Source organism: Theropithecus gelada, chromosome 5, assembly GCF_003255815.1.
Source record: "Theropithecus gelada isolate Dixy chromosome 5, Tgel_1.0, whole genome shotgun sequence".
NCBI classification, from domain to species: Eukaryota; Metazoa; Chordata; class Mammalia; order Primates; family Cercopithecidae; genus Theropithecus; species Theropithecus gelada.
In genome coordinates, this window is record NC_037672.1 from 21,580,838 (window position 1) to 21,602,246 (window position 21,409).

Here is a 21,409-nt window from a genome sequence, read left to right on the forward strand (position 1 = left end):
GTTTTATAATTATGTAGTGACCCGTGTTCTCTCTAGTAATGCTTTTTAAGTCTATTTTTTAATGCTGTTTTATTTGGGGGAGGGGCAGAGTATCATATTTTGACTTTCAATTTTCCTATATCTCCATGTTTTAAAAGTGTGAGTACAGTATATAGCATATCATTGGATTTTAAAAATTTAACTAACACTGCATGTTCTCACTCATAAGTGGGAGCTGAACAATGAGAACACATGGACACAGAGAGGGGAACAGCACACACCAGGGCCTGTTGGGGGTTGGGGGATGAGGGGAGGGAACTTAGAGGACAGGTCAGTAGGTGTAGCAAACCACCATGGCACATGTATACCCATGTAACAAACCTGCATGTTCTGCACATGTATCCCATTTTTTCTTTTTTTTAGAAGAGATAAAGAAAAACAAAAATTAAAAAATTACATATGGTACTAAAGCAAATAAAGCACTAATAGCTGAAAAAATAATTTAGTCTGACAATGCTTGTTTTTTCACCGAATTTACTTCATTGACTTATATTGTTAGAATGGATCATTTTTATTGTGTCCTGCCATCTGACTTTATGCTTTTTCTTTTGCTATGTATTTTTTTTATTTTTTAATTTTCTTGCTCTTTTTTGATGTATTTGGTTTTCCCCAACTATCATGATGGTTAGGAGTGTGAGCTCTGAGATCCAGCTGTCTCAGTTAGAGTCTCAGCTTTAGCATTTACTAATCTGGGCAAGTTACTTAACCTATTTCTGTTTCTTTTTCTAAAAATGGAGATAAGGATGACAGTTACTTTATAATGTTGTTGTGAGGAGTTAATATATATAACATGCTAGGATGGGGCCTGGCACAGAACTTGCTAGAGATGTGTTTGGCTCTTCTTTAAAAACCACAAGTTTCATTTCTAAGAGTGCTTTACTATAAATTTTGACCTAAATACAAAATGTAACAAAGTAAAATGTTAATCAATATCTTTTTTCCTCTTCTTAACAATAGAAATGCCTGAGAACACTTTAACTCTGATATTTTACCATTTGATTTCTAGGGTTTTTCTTTTTTGCTATAGCATTTTAGTTTTATCTACTTGTTACTCTTTTTAATTCTCACAAAATAGAAATTTTCTTATTGCTTTATATGTTAATAGTTTGTTTAGATTATCTACAAATTTACTATTCTTTTTTAGTATTCTGTCTTTTCTAATGTTTAAATAATACATTTGCTTAATTTATTTTCATGCTAAATTTAATATAATAAAATGACTTAAAGAATCAAAACAAGATTGTTTCTGAAACCATCAATGTCTTGCCACTTTCATGTCCCCTTCTCTAGAGGGAAATTCTTTTAACTCTTCCAATCATCTTTTAACATTGACTTCTGTATTTTAAATTAACATGCTTGTATTACTAGTTCTTGATGTTTTCTACTGTAGACATAATCAGTTAACTTCTCATTGTGAAAGACAAGCATTTATCTCTTTGTTAGTCTTCTTTCCTTCTATCTTCCTACCTTCACTACTCTGTGAAAGATTCCAACACCATAATCCTCCCCAAATAATCAGATTTTAATTGTATTTAGATCAGTGGTCAGGGTTTACCTCATTGTAACCACTGAAACTTATTTACACCTGAACCACATAGTATACTGTTATTATTTTAATTTTCCAGAACAACATTTTTGCACAAAGTTAATACTTGTCTTCGATTTGTTCATTTTGTTTTCTGTGTGTTTATTGCTAATTAAATCTAATATTTTTTATTTCTGTACATTTTCTCTCATTCTAGCATACTAGATAGCCCTAGTGATTAGTGATGTAAGGAATCTTTCATGTACTTATCACTACTAGTCATCAGGGAAATGCAAATCAAAACCACAATGAGACATTGCTTCATACATAATATGATGACTACTATTAAGAAAAAACCAGAAAATTTCAAGTGTCAGCTAGAGTGTGGAAAAATAGGACACCTTGTGCCCTGTTGGTCGGAATGTAAAATGGTGGAGGTGCTATGAAAAACAGTATGGTGGGTCTTCAAAAAATTAAAAAGAGAATTACCAAATGATTTAGCCATTCCACTTCTGGGTATATACCTAATAGGTCTGAAAGCAGAGTCTTGAAGAGATATTTGCATGTTATGTACATAGTAGCATTATTCAGAATAAACTGGAAATAACCCAGTGTCTATTGACAAATGGTGGATCAATGAAATGTGGTACACACGTATGATGAAGTTTCACTAAGCCTTAAAAAGGAAGAAAATTCTGACTCATACTACAGCATGAATGAAACTTGAGGACATTATGCTGTGCAAAATAAATCAGTTACAAAACGACAAATACTGCATAATTTCACTTATTTGAGGTAGCTAGAGTAGTCAAAACCAGAAAGTAGAATGGTGGTTACTAGGGGCTTGGAGGAGGAAGGAATGTTGAGTAATTGTTTAATTTTTGCAGTGTTTTAGTTTTGAATATTTAAAAATTCTGGAGAAACGATAGTGTTGATGGTTGCTAAAAAATATGAATATATTTCATGTCACAGAACTATATGGCTTAAGCCTGTAATCCCAGCACTTTGGGAGGCCGAGACAGGCGGATCATGAGGTCAGGAGATCGAGACCATCCTGGCTAACATGGTGAAACCCCATCTCTACTAAAAAATACAAAAAACTAGCCGGGCGAGGTGGCGGGCGCCTGTAGTCCCAGCTACTTGGGAGGCTGAGGCAGGAGAATGGCGTAAACCTGGGAGGCGGAGCTTGCAGTGAGCTGTGATCCGGCCACTGCACTCCAGCCTGGGCGACAGAGCGAGACTCCGTCTCAAAAAAAAAAAAAAGGTTAAGACGGTAAATTTGATGTTGTGTATTTTACCACAATTAGAACAATATTTTTGTTAGTTCAAGATGCACATTAAAATGATTACAGATTGAATGAGGAAGCTTGGGTGGATTCAGACAAAAAAGATTGGCAAAGTGTTGAAAACTGCTGCAGATGAGTGACAAGTACATGGGTTTCATGTTATTCTACTTTTATGACTGTTGAAAGTCCCATGATAATTCATTTTTTTAAATAAAACTTACATAATGGTTAATTTTATGTGTCAACTTTACTGAGCTATGAGATGCCCACTTACCAGGTAAAATACTATTTCTAAGTGTGTCTGTGAGGGTGTTTCTGAAATAGATTAGCACTGGAATTTGTAGACTGAGTAGAGAAGATCACTCTCATCAATGTGGGTGGGCATCACCTAATCAGTTGGTTTGAATAGAACAAAAGGCAAGGAAGGGAAAATTTGCTCTGAGTTGGACACTTATTTCTTGCCCTCATACATTGGCACTCCTGATTCTTGGACTTTCAGACTTAGATTCAGTTATACCACCAGCTTAACAGTTTTTCTGGTTCTCCAGAATGCAGATAGAAGACTGTGGCACTTCTTGGTTTCCAAAATTGAGTGAGCCAATTACTATAATAAAAATATACCTATACCTTATTGTTTTTGCTTTTCTGGAGAACCCAGACTAATACAACATACTAGATACTCTATTTGTATCATCTTCTTGAGGAAGTAGCTCTCACAGCCTGTCACCTGCTCAAACAGACTGGATATTCCTTGTGTCTGTTGCATAGCTATCATCCTGGAAGTTTTCCTTTGCCTTTATACTCCTGCATGAGTTTGCAAAACAAAATACCTTTTGTCTGTGTTCACACATTCCTGATCTCTCTCTCTCTTTTTATAAGGACACTAGACATTTGGATTAGACCCTCACCCTTATAACCTCATTTAACCATCATTACCTCCTTCAAGACCCTATCTCCAAATCCAATCACATTGGGGGTTAAAGCTTTAATACATAAATTTTGAGGGACCACAATTTAGTCCATATCTAATATGGTTTGACTGTGTCCCCACCCAAATCTCATCTTGAACTCTAGTTCCCATAATCCCTGCGTGTCATGGGAGGGACCTGGTGGGAGGTAATTGAAACACAGGGGCAGTTACCTCCATGCTGTTCTCATGATAATGAGTGAACTCATCTGCCTGAATTCACTCTGCACTTCTCCTTGATGCTGTCATATGAAGAAGGGCATGTTTGCTTCCCCTTCTGCCATGATTGTGAATTTACTGAAGCCTCCCCAGCCCTGAGGCATTGTGAGTCAATTTAACCTCTTTCCTTTGTACATCACCCAGTCTCAGGTATATCTTTATTAGCAGCATGAGAACAGAGTAATAAAATATCACTCAGTGATTTTCTTTGTCAATTTCTTCTCCTAAATTTCTTTTTTTTCTGGACCCTAGATCTTTATTTTCCTTGATTATATCATTGTTTTGGTAAAATTTATCCTCCAGTACTATCCAAAGAGAGGAAAATTTTTGAGACCTCATATATCTGAAAAACATCTTTTTCCCATTCTCACACTTAATGGTTTGATGGCTGAATTGTGGTTACAAATGTTGAGGAGTAATTTCCCCTCTCCAACCAAGTTTGAATCAAGCTAATTTTTTTGTTCTCTCTTTCTGCAGGTCGGGTTTGTCTCTAGTTCTTGCGCAGGGTATGAAGTCCTTGCATACCAGCTTTTTTTTTTTTTTTTTTTGAGACTGAGTCTGGCTGTGTCGCCCAGGCTGGAGTGCAGTGGCCGGATCTCAGCTCACTGCAAGCTCCGCCTCCCGGGTTTACGCCATTCTCCTGCCTCAGCCTCCCGAGTAGCTGGGACCACAGGCGCCCGCCACTTCGCCCGGCTAGTTTTTTTGTATTTTTTAGTAAAGACGGGGTTTCACCGTGTTAGCCAGGATGGTCTCGATCTCCTGACCTCGTGATCCACCCGTCTCGGCCTCCCAAAGTGCTGGGATTACAGGCTTGAGCCACCGCGCCCGGCCGCATACCAGCTTTTTGTGACCATCTCTATTTATACTTTTCATGTTTGGTGCATCTTAGACTTTATCTCCTTTCTCCCTTGTTCCACAAGCCATTAAAATAAAAGCTAAGAAGGTCTGAACTTGGCAGACACTCCCAGTACAAAAGCCTGCATCACTACTCACTTATGCCTCTGAATTACCCCTTCCTCTTTGTTTTTGGAACACCCAACCTCTGCTAGATTAACAATGCATTAAAAAGTACACTTTTTATTCCTACATGTAATCCAACAATCATAATTGCTTGGAGGATAACTCTGAGTATGCAGTCCACCTGGAAACAGTAGTCATCATAAAGGACACCATGCTTTTAGAATGTGGGCATAATTGCAATGGAAGATAATTTCTAATGGACAAATGAGTTATTAATATCATTCATATAGTAATATTTACATTAAAAGTAATAACAAATACTGGTCTTTATATGATTTTTATCCAATTTCAGTTATAATTGTTAGTTATCAATTTGAAGTTTAGTTTTTTGTAGAAACAATGTTGTTTAGTTCTGCTTTGTCTAGCTAGTACATGTGGAGAATGAGCGACTCCACCTCAGTACATGTTCCTGCTAAGTGACATTGACCTGTTAAAATTGTCAAACTTTGTTTCAGTTATGTTAGTTGTACTGCTTTCCAAAGTGTATAAATTATGTTTTGCACTTCTTAGTCTTGACAAATGAAGTAGTTTGGTCATCACTTGACTTTTTCTTCATCACTCTGTGTAATTATTACTAAGAGCAGCATGGGCCAATGGCAGAATCTTAGACTTCTAAGATCTGAATACAAATCTTAGCACTGTTACTTACTAACGGTGTGATCTTATTCAAGTTACTTGTAAGTGATGTGGTGAAGCCGGCTTGTGCTGGCTCACGAGAGCCTATTGAGTTTGTGTGAGCTGATTCTTTAACACGGACTTTATTAAAAATTATTCATATAAGCTTACAGGTAAATAATGTATATCAAAAACAAAGTTAGTAAACACTTAAAATCATTACTTAGCTAATTACCAAATTTCACTGTTTTCTGTGGTCTTGAGGTAATTTAGATCTCTTGTATCTCAACAGGAGAAACACTGTAATATGGTGTGCTGCTACTGCTCATCTTTTTCCAGCTCTGCCTTTAGTGATATCATGGTTGCAGAAATTGGCTGGTACTAGAAGTCATTATTTGATTTATTGTTTTGTTAGTTGTCTAGACCTTAAAAAGTGATAGGAAACATGTTAATAATACAGATTCAACTTAAAAGTAAGTTATGTTTGTGGCTGTGGCGTTGTGAGTAGCACCAAAAATTGAGGAGAGCTTCCAGTGTTTGAAAACTATTACCTGATTCAGCAGAGAAGTAGCTCATGTCACTGGTTAAAAGTGAGGTTTTGGTACATCTTTTGTGTTCTTTTCCTTCTCCCTGTGAATATAAGCAAAAATATTAACCAAAAGTCATATGATAACTACACACATTTGTCAAATTACAACTGTAGGTTGGCTACTGATATGGTTTGGCTCTGTGTGCCCCCAAATCTCATCTTGAATTGTAATCCCCATTTGTTGAGGGAGGGACCTGTAATCCCCACACATCAAGGAATGGAGGTGATTGGATCATGGGAGTGGTTTCCCCCATTGTTCTCATGATAGTGAATGAGTTCTCACGAAATCTGATTGATTTATAAGTGTTTGAAAGGAAGCACTCCTCCTTCACTGTTTCTTTTTATTTTGCCACCTTGTGAAGAAAGCACCTGCTTCTTCTTCCCCCATGATTGTAAATTTCCTGAGGCCTCCCCCGCCATGCAGAACTGTGAGTGAATTAAACCTCCTTTGTTTATAAATTACCCAGTCTCGGGTAGTATCTTTATAGCAGTGTGAGAACAGGCTAACACAGCTACCAATATGACTTTGCCAAAAATCTAAAAGGGCATTCTATGAGAATCAGTTGGTTATATGGAGCTCATAGAAAAGAGAATTGCATAGTTTATTATTTGTAAATTGTGTATTATGCACGCTTTGTATCAGCAAAATTGATAATAAACATATATACATATAGGTCCATGCTTATTTTTTAACAGATAGTGAGTTAAATATATACCAATACACCACTGATTAAGCTGACATTAAGCTTTTTCATTTATTAAATGAATCATTCAAAACTATGAGCATCATACTTCAAAAATTTTAGTTTTGCGTTTGTTCCTATTTCATTCTATGAATACCACTCTTCTTTTATCTCCATTCCTTCTAAACCCCCTATGTAGACATAACTTGAGAGTCACTGGAATGTGTAAAACTATTTGCTTCTATAATTACATGGCTCCAAAGTAAAATACTTTAGAATATTCATAGCTTTTTTTTTGTATAGGTATTTAGTATTCAACTTTGATATCAATGATCACTTTTGCTTTTGTCAGAGCTCCTTCTTTTAGCAGCCTCTTCTGTATCCTCATGGCGCCGTCCATGATTTCTTATCACTCCTGCTGTCTTGAGGTTGGAACTGGAGACTATACTGTATCCTTTTAGATCTGTGCACAAAATATGAGTATGTAGATGCTCATTGAGGACCTGGAGGACCTTCCTGTAATTGTTTTCATCTACTTCACTCTAGCTGTGACCTCTTTTCTTACATAATAATTATAAGATATTATACATTAGGCTTATAAAAAGGGATTGAGAAAAATGTAATAAACAGCCCAGCATATACCTTCTACCTTTTTTAATGAATGAAACATAAGAGATACATTTGGGGGCCCTGTAGACCCCTCCCTGGTTCCACTTCCTTCTCTTTTCCTCAAAGGTGATCACTCACCTGAATGGATCATTCCCAGGCATGTGGTACTTCTACCTCACGTGTATATGCTCAGAACATACATGGATTGTTATACATAGTTTTAAATACATAAAACATGATAAACACACTGGATATGTTCTTTTTATTAAATTAATGGACTTTATATTTTAGATCAGTTTTAGGGTTACAAGAAAGTTGAGCAGAAAGATCTCCTCTGACTCCAGCCCACACTTGGATACATGCCCTTCTCTGGTTTCTGAAAAAGAAAGGGCCTTTACATTGGCTGTTATGTAAGTTCCCCAAATAGGAGACACAACGTAGTTCACTCTGGTATTCCCTGGACTTGGTGTCCTGCCTGACACATAGCATTTGCTGAATCAAGGGCAGTATGAATTAATGAATTTCAGATAGCAATATCATATCAACCATGGTGGAAACCAGGGCTCCCTCCCCTCCAGAGATGGACTGGACCATCACAGCCTCCATTGTCAGAGAATAGGAGAATAGGGTTTAAATATCAAGGGCCATACATAAAGTCCCGAGATCCTGTCATGTATAAGGACAAGGCGTGTCAGTCATGGCCGGGGGGAATGTTTGCAAGGAGGAGATGTTTCAACTCAGATATTTATAAGCCGGGGCCTGCCTCTGTTTACCAGCTGGGAGATCTTCAGATAATGAACCATGAAAGCCTGCTATGCAGCGGTGCTATGCAATAATTTTTCATTTGCCACCAGTCAGCTTCAGGGATCAAGGACAGCTAAACACATAACCCGCTCATGCATGTTATTTTAAAGGCGTATTTTAAAGTTGTAAATATGGTACATTGAGTTAATGAGGTATGTTCTTTTGGTGACAAATATTTACATTCCACATATGCCTCTTGATGTCAAGAGTGTAACTGTTTCATTTTCTTCTTTTTCTCAGGAGGCTGGGATGCAGATGGAAAAGGCCCTTGTGTCTGGGACACATTTACTCATCAGGGAGGAGAGAGAGTTTTCAAGAACCAGACTGGCGATGTAGCTTGTGGCAGCTACACTCTGTGGGAGGAAGATTTGAAATGTATCAAACAGCTTGGATTGACTCATTACCGCTTCTCTCTTTCCTGGTCACGTCTGTTACCTGATGGGACGACAGGTTTCATCAACCAGAAAGGCAAGTGTTTCTTAAAAATAGAAGGTTGCAGCTTTAATTCAAGGTTATTGCTGCAGTCTGGCATAATTAATCCAGTATGCTATTCTGCAATGTAGCTTTGAAATTGCAAGTTTTTCGAGTGATTATGGGATGAATTTTTTGAAATGGGTTTGCATTAGTTTTCACAGTAATATTTTGGTTTCCTTTGACTGTTGAGATCTTTTCTGGGGGTGGTGAGTGGGAGGGAGGTTAGAATAAGTGTTTCATTATGTAACATGAGTGTTAATCTGAAGGTAAATTTAAAAAATTTGTATTAAACTATTTTCAGTTGTGTAACCCTGTGATGAGTTATGCAAAGTCCTTAAGAACTTGAGATGATTCTAAGCACCTCAATTAGGGCTGAATTAGTGGAGCTAATTAACTAGCATAGGGATTAGCATCAAGGCCCCTGCAGTTCACTTACTTAAGGTTAAGTCCAGCTACATCACTTGCTATCTGGGCAAACATCTCTTGGGCATCGTTCAGTGCCTCAGTTTCTCCATGAATAGAAAAGAATGCTGTAATAGTGACTAATTCAGAGAGTTATTGGAAGGTTAAATGAAATAATCTTAGTAAAGTGCTTAACACAGTAGCTAACATTTCATAAGCATTTAGTAAGTGTTAGCTATTCTTCTTCTTATGGCTTGTGAATAAAAGTACCACTCATTGCTCTATTGAATGCCTGTTATTTAGGAGGCATTTTTCACCCATTTTCTTTAATTCTCACCACCAGTAGGGAAGGCATAGTGATCATATTTTACAGAGGTGGATGTCCAAACCCACATATTTGGCAAATGGTAGATCTGTTATTTAAACCTAAGGTCTAGCAAGCTCTTTCTACAAAGCATGGTTGGAAAACAATGACCTGAAGGCCAAATGTGGCCTGTCACCTATTTTTGTTAATAAAATTTGATTGAAACATAGTCATGCCTGTTCATTATGCATCATCTATGGTTACTTTTCCACTTTAATGGCAGAACTGAGTAGTTGGGGCAGAGACCATATGGCCTGCAAAGCCTCAAATATTTGCTATCTGGTCCTTTACAGGAAAAGTTTGCCAACCCTTGCACTACAACATATGGTTTCTTAATGAAGATGCTTTATTACTACTTTGTCTTAGAAAAGATTTTACACTGTCCATAGAACTGGGACTAAGTGAAGCAATGAGGTGCCTAGGGCATAAAATTTAAGGAGAGCCTCTTAAATTTAAGGAGAGGCCTCACTTGTATGACTTCAGAGAACACCTGCCCGCCTCACCATACCTCCCACCCCAAGAACCTTCATTGATACAAAGGCATTATTCATGAGTAACTTATGTGATCCCCTATATAGAACAACCCTTGATGACAATTCCTAGATGGATTTGTGCACTTGAAAAGCTCATTTTATTTAAGGCGGGGTAATCTTTGCATCGTGAAATAGAATTGCAACTCATGCACTCACAGGTAGAATCAACCTCAGAGTAGCTTCCCTCATGTAGGGACAGTGCAGGATTAGCAGGTCCTTTCATTCCCTGATTCTGAAGACATTGGCCCATGACCAGTTGCTCCTGTTGAGATGTCTACTTTCTTGCCATCACTGACTGGTTTTATTTATGTTGAATGGGAGGTAATTTGTTGTTCAGTTTAAAAGTGAACTCATTATCTTCAATCTTCCTAATCTAACATCTGTATTCTCCCTTCTTTCTGGCACCACCATACTCCAAAGTCTGAAAAACAAAAGTAACCTTTGAATCCTTTCTTGTGTTTTCTTCTTCCATCTAATGGGTTGCTGAATATGGTCCATTCTAATTATGACTTTTTAACTTATCTTCTAATCCCTCTTTTTGCCCCACCCTAGTTTAGATGTTTATCATTCTTATAAGGACTTTTTGATATATTCTTGATGGATCTATGTGTTTTCCCCTTCTCTCTGTTCTTTACTTTCTATGAGATGCCATCATAGCAATTTTCCTAAAGCTCGACCCAAATCACATTGTTTTGATCATCTCCTGCTAAAAGTGAAGCAAGATGAACAGTGGCTCATGCCTGTAATCCCAGCACTTTGGGAAGCTGCAGCAGGTGGATCACCTGAGGTTGGGAGTTTGAGAACAGCCTGACCAACATGGAGAAACCCCATCTCTACTAAAAATACAAAATTAGCTGGGTGTGGTGGTACGTGCCTGTAATCCCAGCTATTTGGGAGGCTGAAGCAGGAGAATCACTTGAACCCGGAAGGTGGAGGTTGCCATGAGCCAAGATCACACCATTGCACTCCAGCCTGGGTAATAAGAGTGAAACTCGGTCTCAAATAATAAAAAAAAATAATAATAATAGTAATAATAATTTAGTTACCTAAAGCCTCGATATGCAGTCCATCCTCCTTCATATATCATTCCAGGCTCAATTTGACTTAGACTTAACACCTCCAAAACTTTGCAGGCTGAAATTACCCCATGCATATGATCATGTAATATCCCAAACACACATTGGTACAGGTCTACAATCTTTTATATGTAAGTATAAGTAACCCACTACTTATTAAACATACCATGCAGTTTTCCACCTTGTAGGAAGTTGCTTAAGATTTTTCTTCTGCCTAGAATGGGCTTTCTTTAACCCCAAGTGTACCTACTGAAAGCCTGTCCTGCTGTTCAGGTCTAGCACAATTGCCCTCTTCTTTAAAGTGGTTCTCTATTCTAAGCCAGAAAAAAAATCTCTCTCTCCTCTCTCTCTTTTTTTATTCTCATGGCACTTTGCAAAGCTCTTAAGATATTTCTCACATTCTTCATTGTTAACTGTTACTATATCCCATGTTAGAGTATCGGTGCCTTAAGTTTAATTCAATTCAATGAAAGTGTGCTGAATGTCTTTTGTGTCAGGGACTGTGCTAAGTACTCATGACATTCATATTAGAGAATCCCTGGAATTGTTTACAGTGCAATGGGTAGATAATTCTGCCTTGTTACCCTTGTAATCTAGTCCAGCACCATCCATGGAAGGGATTCAGTAAAAATTACTGAATTCGATTGAATGAGGTCAATAACAATCATAAAAATGACTCTAAGGGTAGTAATGCTTGCCTTTCATTGAGCATATAATATACAGAGCTCACCATGCAAACATTGCACATATTTTTGTTGATTTTAACATTCATAACAGTCCTATGAGTAAGAGGCATCTCTAAACAGAAGGAATAATGCTAACATCAGAAATAAAGTTAGGCATAAATTTGCCAAAATGACAAATTTAGTTAGGTTCAACCTAGGCTTGTCTAATATAAAAAAATCTTTTATCTAGTCTAGGGCTCAGTCAGTCTGGCCAAACCACTTGAATTCTGTGTGCTACAGTTTCCCTGTTGGTTAAATGAAGTGGAAGCCTCATGGTACTAAAACTCCTTGCACTCATTCTAGGAGTTTGGAGTTTTTACTGAGCTTCCATTTGGATGGTAAACAACAACAACAAAAACCAAAAACCCACCAACTTGTAGTATTGGTCCACAATGCCATATCTGAAGTTCTAAAATCCAAAAGGCTCTTATTACTAATCTTTCTAAAATTAAATTGGCAGCAAAAGCTAACTTGAATTGTTGTGAATATTTATTCTGTTTTTGAGAATATTTATTTATTTGACATATTGAGAGATACTGACTCAGATTCACTGAGAGTGTTAATATACGGTATATGCTCCTTGTTTCCTTTCTAAAACTCAAACATTCTGTACTCATATGCCCCTAAGATTTTCAGATACAAGATTATATACCTGTCCCAATATGTCAACATATTGAGCTTTGAAAACCAACTTGAGATACTCAGAAGTTCGTAGAGGTACACTGTAGATCAGCAATCCAAGAGCAAGGAAACCGAAACCACCAGAGAGTGGAGGTGGTGCTACCGGAGCCATGGAAACCACTCGAATATTGTGGAGAAATTGCTCGTGCAGATCTCATGTGGGGATCACATGCCCATAGCACTGAGCTTTTTGTGTTTGGCCCTACCTTTGGTAAAACCATAGCTGATTAATATTACAGGCTTTGCTTTGAACAAGAGGGCACTGGAGGTGCATCCAGGAGGTGGCATTTCAATAAGCAGTTGCTCATTCTTGTGCAGTGATCTGTTGAAGCAGTTGGAATGGTTTTAACTTGGAAAGGCCATCTCTTTTTTCTCATTTAAATATTTTCTCAAAAAGCATGTGAAGAATTAGAAAGTCCCTGTCACTGTTCTTCCCAAGGAACCCCCTTTCTGTGTTTGACTATCCATTTCAAATCTTGATTATAGGACATTTGGAAACTTGTAAAATTCTATGTCCCCAAACTAGAAGAATATTTTTATGAAGTGGAATTGTTACACAGACTGTCTCTTTCAAATGTCAGTTTTTCAACGTTTAACAAGAAAAGATTGAGTTGGCAACTGAAATAATATATTCCTGCATTTCTCAAATGTTCAAGTACATGTTCATATCTGCCACAAATGTAAATTTCAGGCGATTAGTGGGAAGCCCAAGTATTGGAAATAAAAAAAGGGGGAATATTTGTGCAGAATTTAGTGCTCACTTTAAGATTTAAAATATGAGTGCTCTTAGCAGGAATAGTTTAAATAAATTAACTAAACAAGCATTAATCTTGTATTCTATGTTGGGCACTATAATAGACTGAAAATGGCCCTCCAAAGGTGTTCATGTTCTGATTCTTAGGAATTTTGAGTATATTAGCTTGCATGGTAAAACAAACTTTACAGATGTGATTAAGGGAAGGATTTTGAGAGGCGGAGATTGTCCTGGACTATCTGTGTGGTCCCAGTATAATTACATGGGTCCTTAAAAGAGAGCGGTAGAAAGATCAGAGTCAGAGAGAAGAGGTAAAACAGATAATGATTACAGCAGAGGTCAAAGAGAAGAGATGAGGATGAAGATGGGAGAAGAAGCCATGAGAGAACGAATGCAGGTGTCCTCTAACTCCTGGAAAAGGTAGAAAGATGGATTCCACCTGAGAGCCTCCAAAAAGAATGTAACCTTGCTGACATCTTGACTTTAGCCCAATAAGCACTGTTTTGGACCTCTGGTCCCCAGAACTGTAACATAACGCATTTGTCTTGGTCCTGCCATTAAATCTGTGGTACTTTGTTTTAGCAGCAATAGAAAACTAATACAGACAGTGTGGCAAGAGAACACAGGAGCAGTTAAAGAAATTGAGGGGAGGTGGGGGATCACGAGGTCAGGAGATCAAGACCCTCCTGGCCAACATGGTGAAACCCTGTCTCTACTAAAAATACAAAAATTAGCTGGGTGTGGTGGCACATGCCTGTAATCCCAGCTACTCGGGAGGCTGAGGCAGGGGAATTGCTTGAACCAGGAAGTCATAAGTTGCAGTGAGTTGAGATTGCACTCTAGCCTGGGTGACAGAGCGAGATTTTGTCTAAAACAACAACAACAACAACAACAAACCCCCAAAAAACAAAAAAACAAAAAAAAAAAAAGAAAGAAAAGATACTGATGGTGTGAATGGTGTGAATCTAGAAAGGTGTGAATCAAAGAAAGGTGTAAACTTGATGCATGATAGTAAGCATGAGATCAAAGTGAATTCTATGTTACTTTTTTTGTTGAAGGAGGATTCTAGATCAATTTTTTTTTTTTAAATTTGAGACATCATCTTTGCAAGTTCCAGCCATGCCCTCTTCTAAGGGAATTCCCCTATATCTTTGTTTTATATAATCCTGCTTGACTCCAGGTCACAACTGACAGGACAAAGGAAAGACGTTTTCACTGGGTTGTATATGAGCTGTGACCTCATGGAAAATATGGCCAAACCAGTTGAATTCTCTGTGCTACAGTTTGCTCCATTATTTTCTTCCCTCAAGGATGTTCTGAATTGAGGTACTGAGAGGCTGAGTTGGTTGGTGGTTGGCACTGGGGCACAGAAGTAGCTTTGGCAGGTGGGATGGCCATTTTGAGACCATGACAGATTGAGTGTGTAAAGAAAACTGGTTCTTTCTTAAGTATATATTTTTTGGTTTTATCTCTGCTGCTCGAATCAGAAGGAAAAGCTGTTTCTGAAAGAAGAAAAGAAATGGAGCAGATGTGTTGAGAGAAGCTGGGATGGAAGAGATCAGTTTTCCCTGAGAAGCAAAGATTTTCTCAGCTCCCAACTTCAATTCTTTTGACTTCCACTTGCCATTATTTTCTGTCATTGAGTCCCCGATCTATTTCTGTCATTTAAAATAATGTCCGCTGCATCTATATTCACTACCCAATTGCCCCCAATGCCACCTTTGTATTTGAGTTCATCTGGGTTGGTTGGTTTTTCTTATATCCAAAAGACCTCTACCTCAAATATGTTTCATATTTTCTAAGATCAAATACGCAGAAATGAGCTTAATTAAAACAGAGAAGATAATACTGACTATGAAAGAAAGCGGTAGAAGTTTTAATCCTTAAAATAATCAATTCTGTCCTAAATACCCAGAAGCAGAACAGGATCCAAATGACCTCTCAAAGTTTCAGAATCCCTAGATTGATAACAGGTGATCATTTAAAAAATACACATTTATTCAGATAATTTGTTTATCAGTGACTTACGCCATTCTGAAAAACAAAGTTAAGTAACCCTTTGACAAATTTATTCTCATTCAATACTCACATGTTCCTAAGGTGGCAGTATGAACATTCCCATTTTACAGATAGGATACTGAAGTGTAGAGAGACCAAGTGATTTGTCCAAGATCCTTTGACTGAGTTTTCTGGGTCTGGGGCTCTCCTCTTAAAAATCCCACTCTGGTCGGGCACAGTGGCTCAAGCCTGTAATCCTAGCACTTTGGGAGGCTGAGGCGGGCGGATCACGAGGTCAGGAGATGAAGACCATCCTGGCTAACACAATGAAACCCTATCTCTACTAAAAATACAAAAAATTAGCTGGGCGAGGTGGCGGGCCCCTATAGTCCCAGCTACTCGGGAGGCTAAGGCTGGAGAACGGCGTGAACTTGGGAGGCAGAGTTCGCAGTGAGCTGAGATCGCGCCACTGCACTCCATTCTGGGAGGCAGAGTGAGATTCTGTCTCAAAAAAAACAAAAAACAAAAAAAACCAAAAAAACAAAAAACAAAAAACAATCCCACTCCATTTCATGGAAAAGTTTCATTACGACATTGAATAAACTATGTGATCGAGAAGTAAAGTGCTTAATTCTGGGATGGTGAATATTAATTATGAATGCTCTGTTTCTCTGCTGTGCTGATGTGTGAGAAAAAAAATTTCTTAATATTTACTTATCTTCATTTCAACGGACGGTTATCATGTGGTTTGAATTACATTGATTGTCCATCATTAATGACTTTTCCACAAAGCGGGGAAAAAGGAATTTGATATTGTGATCAGGTCTGAAGTAGGTGACCATGAAGGCTGGTAAAATAGAGTCACATGTTTCTGGTACAGGAACATTAGTAAACATGAGAAGTGGGATGTCATAGTGAGAACAGCTTAGTCTTTATAGTGAGACAGACTGGGATTAAATGTGGGCCACGCCATTTGTCAACATTGAGACTCTCTGAATCTCAGTTTTCTCATTTTTAAACGGGAATAAAAACACCCATCTCTAGAGCTTAGTGCTTGGATTTGGCAAAATGCATGACATCTGGTACATATAGTACGAGTTCAATAGACGAAAGCTAATATTATTTTCATGTTCAAAGTCAATGGAAAGGGTTGGCTATGAAAACCCTCTCACATACCAACACCCAGATTATTTTATCATATTATCTTTAGATATCTCATTTACAAATGTAGAAATGTGGGTTTACAGGGGCCCAGGTGTGGGATGGTGAAATACTCTTTCATTGAGAGAAAAAAGGAAAGTTTATAAAATTTCATGAGTATATTAGTTTTTACTGCTACTGTAACAAACGATCACATATTAGCTTCTTAAAACAACACAAATTCGTTACCTTAGAGTTCTATAGGTCAGAAGTCTGTCATGGGTGTCTGTGAGGTATCAAGATACCTGTAGGGCTGTTTCTTTCTGAGGCATCTTTGGAACAGTCTGTCTCTTGGTGCATTCAGGTTGGCAGAATTCAGTTCCTTTTGACTGTAGAACTGAAGTCTTTATTACCTTTCTGGCTATCAGCTAAGGACTGTTCTCAGCTTCCAAAGGCCATCTGCATTCCTTGGCTCGTGGTCCCCTACCTCTATTTACTTTTCTTTTCTTTTCTTTTTTTTTTTTTTTTAATGAGACAGAGTCTCACTCTGTTGCCTAGGCTGGAGTGCAGTGGCCCAATCTCGGCTCATTGCAAGCTCTGCTTCCCAGGTTCAAGTGATTTTCCTGCCTCAACCTCCTGAGTAGCTGGGACTACAGGCACGCACCACTACACCCAGCTAATTCTTGTATTTTTTTTAGAGACAGGGTTTCACCATGTTGATCAGGCTTGTCTCAAACCCCTGACCTCATGATCCACACGCCTCTGCCTCCCAAAGTGCTGGGATTATAGGCATGAGCCACCGTGTTTGGTCCCCTTCTTCCATTTTTAAAGCCAGCAATAGTGGGTTGAGTTTCTCTCAAGCTGCCACTTCTCCTCTTCTTCCATTGTTGCGTCTCTCTGACCCACTCTTCTGTCTTACTCTTCCACTTCTAAAAACTCATGTCTTTATATTGTTTCCACCTGGACACTCTAGAAAACTCTTCCCAACTCAAGGTCCATACCTTAATTGCATCTGCCAAGTCCCTTTTGCCATGGAAGGTAGCATGTTCACCGGTTTCATGGATTAGAGAATGGACATCTTTGGAGGGAGGATGAGTTTTTCTGCTACCAAGTGAGAAATAGCACAGAACTGTGTCTTCCAAATATGGAGTTGTTATGCATGATTCACAGTACATTCCAGTTTGCAAAATAAATGAGCTGGTGTCAAAAATACCCGCTTACCCAGACAGAGAGAAAACACATGATTGTGCATAATTTGGCTTCTGCTTACCTTGCTCATCTCTCACCATTCTTATTCCTCTTTTGATACACTCTCCTTATACTGAATTCTTTATTCCCAGAAAGAGAGTGAATAGACAAATACTGGCCAGGTCATATCTGATAATAAAACTCTGACTGACAAAGGAAACCCAGAAAGTCAAACCACAGCCTCTGCAGCAAGCAGCCCAGAATAGTCACAGTGTGGTCAACTGATACCTTCTCTATTTTCTACCCCCTGCTCCCTGCTTCCAACTCAGGAGCAACCAGAGAAAACCAAATATGCTCCCCAAACTAATCACAATGGATGCCCTGCTTCTAGTTAGCGCTCCAATGCTTCCCAAGGCCAACAACCTTTAATCTGGGCACACCCAAGGGTTCTCTTTTTTCCACTCTAAAGCTTTTCCTCTGTCCTGACTGTATTTGAATACCTGCCAAATGCAAGTATTGGTGGCCGACTCTCTTGATACAGCAAACTCTGAGTAAATAGTCTGTTTTTCTCGTTTGAATGGTCTTTATTTTAACATTTCCTTTGTGTTTTTTTGTTTCCTCTTTTTCTCTTCCTTGATCACATTTTTCTCCTCACCTTAAGTGATTAACTTGTATTCATATTTTAAATATCAGCTTAGATGTCACTAATAACAATAATAATTACTACTTTGATGATCGCTAACCTGTACTGAGCCCTGACCATATGCCAAGAACTGTTCTAAACATGTTTAATTTATCTACTCATTAAACTCTCACAACAATTAATTGAAGAAGGTTTCTATTATAATCCATATTTCTCATACAGGAAAAGATAATTCAGAGAGATTAAGGATCTTGCCCAAGGTCGCAGAGCTAGTAGGTGAAAGGGTTAGTACTGAATTTAGGTGGTCTGGCACCGTAATTCACTCTTGAAACAATTACGCTACATTGCTTTCAGAATATTTTCAAATACCCTGAGTTTAGAATGGATATCCCTTTTCATAAATTAAATAGGACTCTGTACTTATCCCTTAAATTGGACTCTGTACTTTATCTGTACTACCTTTTGTAGATAAAAAACAGGAGTCTGTACTTTATCTACTACTCTATTGTAATTGTTTATGAATTTCTCTGTAGTCTCTGCTAATAAGCTCCCTGAGCACAAGGGTGGTATTTGTTTTGCTTATGTTTGTATGTCAAGCATGTAGCAGTTTCTCTATCAATGTGTATTAAAGGAATTAACAAACAAATGATCGAATGAATGAAATGCATACAAAAGTATGTTGTTATTTTTAAAAATTGAAGGCTCCTAGGGTAAGAAAAAAGAAAGGGACCTTTTCCTTAGGCAAACTTTCAATGCAACACACTTCTACATATGACTTCATAATCTTTATCCAGGAAACAACTTCTTAAAACAGGGCAGCTTCTCTTGTCTAAGCTTAGGTTGCCTCCATGTTTTTAAATATAAAACCACATGAAGTACTAACATCAGCCTCTCCAGAAAGCCTATTCCCAGCTAAGCATCATCATTAAGCTAGATTCAGTGAATTCTTGACATAAATTCTGAGCCAGGGCATGTTCAATTTAGAAACTTTCTTCTGAACTCGGCAGCAAGCCTAAAAACTCTGTCTTACACACTTGCAGTCCTGGAAAAATCAGATGAGAGCCAGAGGTGGCTGTGTATCCCCATGAACTATGTTAGGGTTTTAGAGCAAACCTCCAACCGGGTACTCTTAATGTCCTAAGCCTCTGGCTGTCTGCCCTTGTTACCCAGATTCTGGGGCAGATGTTGAGCTCTAGTTCATTCTCAGTAGGTCTCTTTTCCTAGACTTGTGAGACTAATAGACCTGGAAAAGCATTAAGGCAGTCATCTGGATCAATTCCTTTACTTTATACTTAATACCATTGGATCCATGCATTTATTAAACAAATATTTATTAACCTCTAAATTTCTGGTACTGTCCCAGGATTTGGAGATCCAGAGGTGAATTAAACAAGCCCCCTGCTATCATGGGGCTTGTATTCTAGTGGGGCTAAGGGACAAAAATGAGCATACATAGAAATGCATGAAATCATTTGAATAAGTATGAAAGTAACACAAAGTTAGATAACAGCGATCTGCCTAAATGTATCCATTTCAACACATTTATCTTTCAATCATGTCACCCCATTAAACTCCTACTTCTTGATCAATTACTCTTCTTTGGAATTCTCAGTATTTCCTCTCAGTCTTTCATTGATTGTATTGAGGAAGTAATAAAACTTGTTTTGAATAAAAGTCATTCAGAAAATTATTTGATCTTCTCCCTTTTTAAAATTTATTGCCAATATACTACAAATAACTTTTCTTCTTTGAACACTTTCTTTTTTCCTCCTAGGAATTGATTATTACAACAAGATCATTGATGATTTGTTAAAAAATGGGGTTACTCCCATCGTGACACTCTACCACTTTGATTTGCCTCAGGCTTTAGAAGACCGAGGAGGTTGGTTGTCAGAGTCTATCATTGAATCCTTTGACAAATATGCTCAGTTTTGCTTCAGTACCTTTGGGGATCGTGTCAAGCAGTGGATCACCATAAATGAAGCTAATGTTCTTTCCGTGATGGCATATGAGTTAGGTATGTTTCCTCCGGGTATCCCTCACTTTGGAACTGGAGGTTATCAGGCAGCTCATAATTTGATTAAGGCTCATGCCAGATCCTGGCACAGCTATGATTCCCTGTTTCGAAAACAGCAGAAAGGTATGGTGTCCCTATCACTTTTTGCGGTCTGGTTGGAACCTGCAGATCCCAACTCAGTGTCTGACCAGGAAGCTGCTAAAAGAGCCATCAAATTCCATCTGGATTTCTTTGCTAAACCCATATTCATCGATGGTGATTATCCTGAAGTTGTCAAGTCTCAGATTGCCTCCATGAGTCAAAAGCAAGGCTATCCATCATCGAGGCTTCCAGAATTCACTGAAGAAGAGAAGAAAATGATCAAAGGCACTGCTGATTTTTTTGCTGTGCAATATTATACAACTCGCTTAATCAAATACCAGGAGAACAAGAAAGGAGAATTAGGTATTCTCCAGGATGCGGAAATTGAATTTTTTCCAGATCCATCTTGGAAAAATGTGGATTGGATTTATGTGGTACCATGGGGAGTACGTAAACTACTGAAGTATATTAAGGTAAATGCATGATTTTTTGTGTGTCCATTACACCCAAATATGTGAAGGTGGGCAAGACAGGCATATGTACATGTATATATGGACCTGAAAAAGAATTACTTTAGGTAATAGCATATACATTTGCTGGCCTGGGAAGAGCAGATTAAGATTTGAGCTGATGAGGAGTAACTAGCTAGTAAAGGTTTCAAAAGCAGTGGTCAAAGTCTAGGATTTGTTGTTAAAGTTAGTTGTGGCTATAGAAGTAGTTTGGATATATTTTTCAATCTGGTGTCACAACTATGATTATAAAAGACATTTTAAGGATTGAGATAGCTGGATTTTTTTTTTTGATTCTCAGCTATATTGGATGACATCCAGTTAGCTAAAATTAAAATTTCAAGTACAGGTTTTCAGAACCCCTCCTGTGGGGCATGTCAAATGTAGCTGCTGGCAGGACTGAGGGGTTAAGGAGCAGTGACAGTCAACAGATGCTGATGGAAGAAAGATATTTCTGTCTTCTCATTA

General features: G+C 38.1%; 1 protein-coding gene across 2 annotated transcripts in view; it reads left to right on the top strand.

The window, feature by feature from the left end:
* The window catches only part of LOC112624661 (cytosolic beta-glucosidase), a 127,199-nt gene that overhangs the window by 34,964 nt on the left and 70,826 nt on the right, over nt 1-21,409 (top strand). The window contains exons 2-3 of one of the 2 annotated variants that reach the window (XM_025385498.1): nt 8,597-8,824; nt 20,109-20,905. In XM_025385498.1, coding sequence (XP_025241283.1) covers nt 8,597-8,824; nt 20,109-20,905 — 1,025 coding nt within the window. The remainder of the gene's footprint in view (nt 1-8,596; nt 8,825-20,108; nt 20,906-21,409) is intronic. The other variant, XM_025385499.1, reaches the window with a different exon arrangement.